Source organism: Cervus elaphus, chromosome X (assembly GCF_910594005.1).
Source record: "Cervus elaphus chromosome X, mCerEla1.1, whole genome shotgun sequence".
Taxonomy (NCBI): domain Eukaryota; kingdom Metazoa; phylum Chordata; class Mammalia; order Artiodactyla; family Cervidae; genus Cervus; species Cervus elaphus.
Window position 1 is genome coordinate 73392300 of NC_057848.1, and position 10283 is coordinate 73402582.

Genomic DNA, 10283 nt, shown 5'->3' on the forward strand with positions numbered 1-10283 from the left:
AAATAATCCATGAACCATAAATATATGAGCTTATTTATGAACTCTCAATTCTGTCCCATTGAACTCTACATCTACAATTACAACACAACTGTATTGTCATGATGCCTCTATTATAATGCTGGGTTTTGAAATCACGAAGGGCAAGTAAGTCTTCCATTGTCCCCCCACTTCCCACCACATTTTGCATCTATTCTGGATCTTTTGCATCGTCATTTTTGAATCAGCTTCTCCATTTTTACAGAAAAGTCTCTGGGCATTTGGGGAGGGACTGAAGAGAATCCACACATCACACTGGCGGGAACCACCATCTGACAGCATCACACATCCTGACTCATGAACAGAGAGACCTTCTCTCTTATAGATGTTTGTAAACTCCACTCAGCAAAGTTTTGTACTTTTCAGTGTGGAAGTCACACACATTATTTGTTTGTCTATTAGTCTTCTTCTGAAGTATTTCCTTTCTTTGGATGCTATGGTGAATGGAAGTGTTCTCTTAATTTCACTTTGGGATGATTCGTTGCTACTATACAGAAATGTAATTGTTTTTTTTTTTTAAACATTGATCTCATATCCCGCGTACTGGCTGAACTCATTAACTGGTTCTTATATGTTTTGTTTATTTATTTATTTTTGGTGGGTTCGCTAGAATTTTTGCTATGCAAGTTCACATTGTCTCTCAGTAATACCAGTTTTCCTGTTTCCTTCAGAATAGTGTAAAGAGTAAAAGTTAAATTTCACCAGTTGCTCTCACCCTTCCCTGATAAGGAATCGCCATCCTCTTAATGTCATGACAGGGTTCATTGGTTGAAATTCCCAAGCTGCCTCATGTGTGTTCACAACTAGTGCCCGAGTGACATTTGGTTTGTCAGACCCTGGAAAGCCATAGGAGGATGGTGCCCACAGCAGCCCCTGTGGGCAGAAAATTCTGGCATTATTCATGTGCAGGTGTCAACTCCAGAGACACTGTTTCTTGTAATTAAAAAAAAAAAAACAAAAACCTGGAAGATTTTATCACATCCCCTTCAATTCAGCAGGTGGCACTTAAATTTCAAAAGGAATGTGATCTCTATTATTGTAAAAGCAGCAAAACTGATGTGGCACCCAGAGGCTCTGATCTGCAGAGAGGTGTAGAACTTGCTAACAGGACAGTGTTCTTAGGGTCAAGAGAGATGAGCCATCCACAAATCTGTGACTTAATTAGTATAAGTGAAAATGTTCATCGCTCAGTTGTGTCTGACTCTTTGTGACCCCATGAACTGTAGCCCGCCATGCTCCTCTGTCCATGGAATTCTCCAGGCAAGAATACTGGAGTGGGTTGCCACTCCCTTCTCCAGAGGATCTTGCCCACCCAGGCATCAAACCCAGGTCTCCTGCATTGCAGGCAGATTCCTTACTGTCTGATAGACAACAAAGATGAGTGAGCAGGAGGATGCAGGAGAGTGCTCCAAGAGAGTCATGACATCTTCCCCAGTTCGCACACCTGAGTCAATTGTCAGACACAGAATCCATTGACCAAAGGGCAGGAGGGATCCTTATGAGTAAAGACTCTGCAACACCCTGACAGATGTATGCAGCCATCGTTCCCCAAGTCTGTCCCACAAAGAGACCCGCATCGTTTACCTTGGTGACTGATAGCAGGCGAGAGAGGAAAAACGCAAACATTGTAAGGACATCTAGAAATGGGATGCTGTGGACAGTGATACTCAGGCCTTCACTCTGTCAATGTCTCCAAGGAGTGGGAGCATGTGTGCACCAGGAACATACGGAGTTTTGGCCTAGATCTGACCCAGAGAGCTCCTGCCTGCCACCTCCAGATGTGTGATTAGAACAAATGGGCTTGATAATGGGCACAAGGCCCATTGGGCAAGGCCATTAGTATAGAAGCTATCAGAGCGGGGGAAATCAAGTGCACTCCCTGCACCTTGACCGTGAGAGTAAATACAAACCAAGATTCCCTCTGGTCTGGGAGATGAGGAACATGAATGACACCCTTAACACCAAAAGGATGCAGGGAGGTGGTCCCCACCATACCTCCTCAGCGGTCTGGACCCTACTCAAACCTATAGGCTCCCAAGGAGGACTGTGGCCCACCACTCCCTCGACAGCAACTGCTTTGCCAGGTTTGTTATCTTTGCTGGAACACGTGGCCACCTCCTCGGCATACAGCATGCAGTCAGTGGTCCTCATGAGCTAGGTTCTGTCAGACCCACAGAGGGAGGGGACTGCAACAGTAATTCACCACAAAACAGAAGTGGCGTCTCTGAGGAGATCACACCCAAGCAGGGCCATAGATTACAAGAAGGTGAGCTAAACCCCAATATGACCTGCAAATGTGTCACAAGCACCTCTGCTGCAGTTTATTCCTGGAGATTAATGGACCAGGAAGTTCTTTCCAGACCAGCTGCTGGGGGTGTAGAAATGCTGAGCGTAGACGAGGGGTGGGTTGGCTGAATTGCAACTGCAGGTGGAAATGAACTCCTGCTGCAATACCACCTCCACCACACATGGCCATAGAGACAGTGGTGAGCAGAAATCCCCTCCCAGTGGATGCAACTTCAGATGGTGCCTCTAGGGATCCACTATATATGGATAAAAGAAATGACCTGAGCCAAGAATAGACATGGGCTTAAGGATGATGGAAAATGGATTGGACAGCCGGTCAGGTACTTAGAATGAGAAATTTTGGTAGATTGCCACATGTAGGTTTGGAGAAGGGGTACATCAATGAACCTATAGGAAGGGATACCAAAAGGGAAGATATTTGCATTGCCTCTTACTACTCACAAAAGCATGCAGCATACAAGAGGCAAGAAACATCTATGAAGACCCAATGCCTGAAGAATTGAGAGCACCCAGCCTCTGTCAGTGGTCCCTGAGGGCTGCACAGTGCTCTCATGCGTGGAGGAGCCATGGGGCCAAGGATGGTGCTGCATCTGGGCTCAGCAGCACAGGTGCCACCAGCAGGCCAGATGAGCTATGGCACCTACCAGGTGTTTGCCCTACCATGGACAGAGTCATGCTGACACCTCAGTGGCACCCTCGCTCTAGAAGATCATTGAGCCACTAATGGTGAGTTGATAACAACATCTCACTTCCATCCTTGAAGGAGGACAGGTTCATCTTTACTGAAATCGATAGGTACACATTCTAGATGTGGGTTTTGCTTTTCCTGCTTGCAGCACCTTGTCTGGTGCCACTATTTGAGGGCTCATAGAAAACAGAACTGACTGACACAGGGTATTTCACAAAACCTTCCAAGACCAAGAAATCCTTTAACAGCACACTGGGGGCTCAGAGGGCAAGTGGCCATGGGATCCAAAGTCACTGTCTCAGCCCCCACCATCCAGAAGCTGCTGGTCTTCTGGAACAGTGGGATGACCTCTACAAAGCACAAGTGGGGTGCACACTGGGATATGAGAGCCCGTGGCACCCAGGTGTCACCCTCCAGGGACCAGACATGCTCCACATCTGTCATCCTTAGTTCCCCATGAGGTAAGATGCATGGTCCTTGAACCAGAGGGTAGAGTGACCCCACTGATCACCACTTCCACTAACTTATGAAAGCACCTACAACCACTCCCAGAGATCTATGACTCCCCGTACGACCACTCCCAGGGACTCATGACCCCACCTGCCACCACTCTCAGTGACCCACAAGGGAAGTTGTGCTTCCAGTTCTTAAGAGTAAGTTCTGTAGTTCCATACAGGGCTGTCCACATTAGCCACATCTAGCTATTTACATTTGACTTCACATTATGTTAAGGTAGAAGGCCAGGCCCTGGGAACACACTAAGCCCATTTGAGTTCACAATACCCAGCCTCATGTGGCTACTGGTTACCCTCTTGCCGGTGGTGACACACGACAGGCTATTCCCAAAGCCAGAAGGTTCCCCCAGGAGACACAATAACAGTCCTACTGACCCATGAGCCATGGTTCCCATCTGGGCACTTTGGGCTCCTCCTGCTAGGGACCAGCACACACAGAGAACTGTCCCCATCCTGGCAGACGGAGATGACCTTGATCCTAAGGAGTGTGTGGGTTACTCTGGCACAGGGAGAACAGCGAGGAAACATCTCTAACAGCCAGGTGATGTGTCTTGGGTTCCTGCCCCATTTCAGTGGTGAATTGACAAGTCCAAGAGCAAGGGTCTGAGAAGGGCATCGGGCCCAGGGCTTCAGAGCCCTGAGGGACATGTCTGTATTACCTCACCAGGAAAGCCACTGGAAGTGGCTGAGGTCCTGGCTGAGAGAACAGGGGATTTAGAAGGGATCTCAGGCAAGAGAGAGTGACCATCAGTTGTGATGCAGCAGCTGCTGCAACTGTGAGGCAGCAGTCCAGTCTTTCTCTCTGAGCTTCTTTAGGAGGAGAGGAGACCAACCAGAATCCTCAAGGAGCTGTCCTCAGATCAGGCAAACTCTCCAGATGAAGGGAGTGTATGTCAGTGTTGGGAGGGGTGGATTATAGTGGATTCTGTGGTGCCACCCAGATCTCCTCTTTGTCACTAGCCCACTCACTTGCCCAGGGCCAATGGTGTTGGTGGATGAGGACTCAGACCAAAAGTCTTCTCAGGAATTACCCTCCACTGAAGGGGCTGCTTCCCTGGGGGCAGCTCTTTGTGAGAGACTACTCACAGGATCAATGTGGAAATGATACAGTGGCCTGACGCCCTCACCTTGATTAGGTTGATCTCTGCAGGGTCTTCCCTTTTGATGTCTGCCTTCTGAAAATTACTATGACCATCGTGCTCTGAAATGGCACCAGAAGTGAACAACAGAATGAAGTGCAAGTTAGACACAGAGACTTAGCCTTTGGATGTTGAAGTCATGGGCAGGGGTGATCCCTGTGCCCTGACCAAAGTTCAAGGACTATGACTTCCAAGTACTTGTGTTGGACTCAATCACAAAGCTATATCTCAAGGCTTCTGTGCCCTGATGGTTATTTTAGCAAGTCAGATCATCTTCTTGTCCCAGAGACTATACGAACAGAATTAGTAGGCATTTACCACTACTATCATGATGAAAGTATTTGTGCATCACACAGTAAGGGAGAGGAGTATGGATGAATGGACTCCAAGTTAGATATTTTCAACTGGCCTCCTGTTTGCATTTCATGGGGCACAAAGAAGTGGGCTTTAGGCTGGATACTTAACAAATGTTAGTGTTCCCTGTGACAAGGGACAGTTTGGGTACAGTTGAGGCATTTACAATCAGCCTCCTGTTTGCTCCCTGAAATGAATAGAACAATAGAGACAGCATAAATAGCCTGTGTTTGTCTCTTATAAATACCTAAAGGAAACAGTCATGGCAAGGACAGAGGGGTAAAACCCTGTTTGAGTAAAGGATAAAAGGATCTCCACTCCCCCATCTTTTGGGACAAGGGAGACATCAGACATGTGAAAAAAAGCTCCTTGTGGGGCCAAAGTCAAGGGATAATACCAGACCATAGTGAGTCTTGCTCCTCACAGAAACCTTCACTTTGAGATCCATCTTGGCTGAGGGGTGTGTGTATGAATGCAGGGGAGTGCCCCAGGGTAGGTCACATGTGGAAAAAGAAACCAGATAATTGGCCTGAAGGAAGACAAAATTCCAGAAGTACTGCCTTATATAAATGACTTTACTGCCTCTTGACTGCTCCTGCTCACCAGGTGTGACATCTATACTCTTTCTCTCCAGGAGTGCATCTCTGCCTTGCTTCTGTCTCAACTAAACTATTTCTTTATGTGATCTCCCACTTGTGCTATGTTTCTAATGATAAATTTTGTATCTGCATTTACAGTTTCTGCCTCTGTGATAAATGCATTTTTCACTGGAGGCAATGATCCATGAAAAAACAGCTTGCAGCCTCTAGCCCTTGCTAGTCTCCTGGCTAGAATTCCTCGCTGTCATCCAGACTACCCAGGTTCAATTCCTGGGCAGAGAATTAAGATGCTGCTTCACACAACCACTCACTGCTGACTCACGAGACCAGTGCCACTGGGAAGAGCCCAGGTCCTCACCCTTGGCCCTGAATGGACGGCACCTGGACAGAGCTTCCATCAGTCAGGCAGGCAGGAGCCTTTCCTGCTTCTTGGGACCTCAGCCCCATGGATGTGGCACCACCTTCATCCAGAATATCTTTCCCACAGCACCCCAGATATCAGCACAATTGGGATGCTTTTTCTCCAAACAACGTGCTATTGCTATTTGTATGAAAAGTTTTTTTTCTGTCTTTGTATTTGAACTGGTGAATTGATCATGCATTTATTCCCAAACTGTTGGAGATTTACCTAGGATCCCATGTTCCTTGCAGACAGCTTCCAGGAAGCAGAGGGAGAAGAGATGTGAACAAGGACCTGGAGTCTCTCCCCTGCCCTGCAGTGTATTCGGTGCTCAACAGACAGCAGCCAGTAGGTATAGCTTGTGATGAAGACAATTCCCGTCGTGCGTTGAGGAGTTTTTGAGAAAGCCAAAGGTGCCTTGAATCTCCAACTGTTTCTAGTCATCCCTCTGTGCTGGCACTTCCAAATGCAAGATCTGATTTAGTTTCTAAGGCTCTTGGGAATGTCAGGGAGGGGTCCTCCTGGCTCCCTCCAGTGCTCTTTCTGCCCTTCCCTTTGCAGTGATGCCTGCCCACAGTCTCAGCGGGCTGAGGATGTGCCCCTGCCCCCTGATACTAGACACAGTCTGCCCCACTGGGAGTCCCGACTGCCTCCACATGCTGGAACTTGCCTAAGTACCTGCACAGGTGCCCTTAGGCTCCCCGACAGCCATGAGCTTCATGAGGGGCAGGTATCAGACAAGCGGCAGTGAGAGGACAAGGACAGCGGGAGTTTTCTTTATAAAATCTAGCTAGGATATGCACAAAGCAGCACTTTTCACCTCAAAGGAGAATTCTGACGTGTGTGAATTCAAGTTCAGTACAGATTTTGCCACTGTGGTTTCCATAACCCCTCCTCATCTACTGCTTTAGGGCCTGACCACCTGGATAAGCTGATCCTTTAGGTTAAGTGCACAACCACCAGTTTCAAAGAAGACACTACATTAAAATCCTACCAAAAGTTTGGGGGTGCTTAACAAGATGTCTTCAATTATATTCTCTAAGACTGAGTAGATTGTGCAGCAAACCAAAGTCCACTCACCCCTCCCCATTTTGAAAATTTTTGGTGTACCTTGATCAAGCAGCATAAACAGGTGTCTAACTGTTCCTGACCATAGTGTAACTTCCCTTCCAGCCCCAGGAAATTTATCTAGGACAGAAGAGGATCTTCTAATGTATATGTCCCATTTCAGATATTCTTCTCACTCATAAGACACTGTGTATAACTGGCTGCTGCCACCATCCACCCTCATCACAATCACCTCTCGCAGAATGAACCCCGCTTCCCAAAGCCCCAAACCACCCTGGCTCAGGCACCGACACTCAAGTGCTCCTCCTGGACCCTGCCCCTGGTTGCCCTGTTCTGTGGAACTAGGGGATGTCTCTCCACCTTCCTCATGTGACTGCAGCTCTTAGATCATCACTCGAGGTGTTGGGGAGTCCTGCTTCTCCTAGTGTCCCCACTGCTAACACAGGACCTTCCACAGAGCACAGGCTCCATGAAGGTCTGTGGAATAAATGAGCCAGAGTGGGGCACTTATTAAGTCAGATCAGGCTTTTTGTACTTTCTTAAATAATAACTTGAAAAAATCCAATTGAACAAAGATAGTTTAGCTGTATAAAATGACAGACAAGAAGTATAGAGGAACTCACCTCAAATACATTTTATTTCTTAATTCTTACTAAGTAATATCATATTTCCAAAGTAGTTATATTCCAAGTTCATGTAATCTTGTTCAGGGTCACAAAATAAAGTGAAAGTGTTTGCAATCACTTTTACAAAACAGCAAAACTCTTGTTCTTGAACTGGGTAAGCACAAACACACTGTGATCAACGCTACTGACATAGTTAAGACACTGAAGCTCATTAAGCCTCCTATTAAAAGCAATAACATTTGAAAATTTTCTAAAGGAAACAGAAGTGAGTCTCCATGGCATTGTAGAGAACAGGAAGTCAAAGATGCTACACACCAGTGCCCCAAACTGGCCCAGGCTGTCACGACTGAGAAGGCTGAATGCTCCCTCTTCAAACACAGAGGGAAGGATCAGCCTCCCTTCCTATCCCCAGGACAAGCTGCTGGATGTGGGCCTGAAAGAAGCCTGGCTGCTACTCTGGCTCAGGGCCCCTCTTCCTCCTCCCTCACATGACTGCAAACTAGGGTGGGAAGAACCTGGGACCCCTTCTATTGACCCTGCGCAGATAGTCCTTGACTTGCTGCTTGCTGGTCTCTGCATAGGCCCGGGGACCCCACAGGAACTCATAACGAGCAGGGTGGCTGTAAGGCACCTGACGGTACTGCAGGTACCCCGCCTGCACCCACACTTGGGTCAGCAGCTCCTTGGGCTCCCCATAGATGCAGTGCTCTATCCCAGCAAATATCCCCATCCTGCTGAGTACTCCCCAGATCTTCTCCTCACGGATCCGGCCCCCTGCTAGGACAATCTTGCTCAGGGCCGTCAGTAGGAGGCCAGCCTTGGGCATGCTCTGCCCATCCCTCTGCATCTCATTGAGGGTGAGGCCCAGGGTGGGGACCATGACATAGATGTGCTCTCTGTGGTCCACCTCTTTCACATCCAGGCCAAAGACCAGCTGCAGGCACTGTGTGGCTTTACGAAAGACCACTGGGAAGTTGGCCTGGTTATCCCTGAGGACCGTATTCAGCATTTCAGCTTGGAAAACTGGCTCCTTGGTGCGATACTTCAGGAGCAGGAATTCCAGTAATTCAGTCGTCATCACATACAGAGCCTGCTTGAACAAGATCTCCACAACCACGGCTGCAGAGGAAGATGAGACTGGAGGGAAGGAGGCCAGAGGGGTTGAGGCATCCTCTGCCTCAGCCCCCAGGAGCTGCACCTCCACTGGGCCCTGGGCCTGGATTTGGCCCTGAAGGTCTTCCTCAGAAGTGCAGAGCTCATTCGTTGGGACCATGATGACTGGGGTCTTGTGCCCGCTAGGGGTGTGGCAGGGGGAAAATGGAGACCCCTGACCTGGGAAAGAGAGAGAGTGTAAATGGTCTCAGTTTTGAAATGTGCCACGGGTGGCTGTGACTGAGGCCACTTACCGGTCTTCCTTGAGGGCTGCTCTAGCGTGTTACAGGGGAGCTCCTCGTCAGTGGTCAGTCCCCTGTCAAGTGAGGAAGAGAAATTCTGGCTCAGGGTGCAGCCAGTACAGCCCGAGGTTCTGGGGCTGACAAGGTGGGGAGATTAGGGCCTTTTGAGGTCCCCTCTGTTCTGGGATGGGGAGCCCCTGTGCACACTCAGGACACCCACCTCACCTTGACTCCTGGCACTCCTGTGATGTCAGGACACAGACTCAGACCTCCAACTTCGCCTCCTGGTTCCTGGAGCCCCTGTGAGACAAATGGAGGGGGCACCTCAGGGTAGACTGTGGCACAGACCTAGGCTTTCTGTGCTGATAGGAGGGGTTGACTCTGTGAGGTCCCCCCAGATCTGGGGTGGGTAGTCCCAACGGGGCTAATGTGTAGTGCTCACTTTTCCACTGGAATGGCCTGGACTTTCCCCCTGTGGGTGCCTGCAGGGAAACTCAGAACAAGAGCCAAGTCTGGACAGAAAGTGCTGAGGGGCCCCATATGTGGCCGCACCTGCCTAGGGCCTCCAGCGTGTCCTGGGCCGGGGAGATGCTCCATCCTCACCTCTCCTCACATCCTACCTGGCCTCCCAGCACTGAACAGAGGGGCGGGCGTCTGCTCGGTACCCCCTCGGGGTTCAGGGAATCCAGCCTCTGCAGACCTGAAGCCTCCACCCTCTACCAGAACACCTCACCTTAATGCCCCGAATTAATAATAAACTGCTCACCTCGCTCTGGGCCCTCCAAGCACCACCCCACCTCCCCCGCAAGAGCAAGGATCCCTCCCTGCCTTGGGGTCTAACAGCCTCAGTCCTTCCTCGCATGGAACCTAAGCTCTAGTCAGGACCCACGATTGTCCCGTCTGCCATGTTGAAACCCCACTACTTTCACCAGGTCCCCAGGCTCTCTGAGACCCGGATGTCAGGAAATTCTGCACATGATCATCCCGCCCGGGGACTACCAGGGTGCCCTCTGTTCTGGGGTCGGGCTCCCCTCCTCCCTCAGTGTCCTCACCTTGACTCCCGGTAGGACCTGGGCTCTGTCCTCTCCCTACCTGAGGCCCGGCTCCTCACACCAAGTCTCCAGTCTCTCTGATAACCGCATGTCAGAAAGTCAGAC

General features: G+C 49.4%; 1 protein-coding gene across 1 annotated transcript; it reads right to left on the reverse strand.

The window, feature by feature from the left end:
- Nucleotides 1-8231: 8231 nt before the first annotated feature.
- Nucleotides 8232-10033, reverse strand: LOC122690353 (melanoma-associated antigen 9-like). The gene is made up of 4 exons (XM_043897389.1): nucleotides 10016-10033; nucleotides 9347-9426; nucleotides 9139-9200; nucleotides 8232-9064 (listed from the first exon to the last, which is right to left on the reverse strand). Exons 1-4 carry the CDS (start codon nucleotides 10031-10033, stop codon nucleotides 8232-8234), a joined length of 993 nt encoding a protein of 330 aa, XP_043753324.1.
- Nucleotides 10034-10283: the final 250 nt, after the last annotated feature.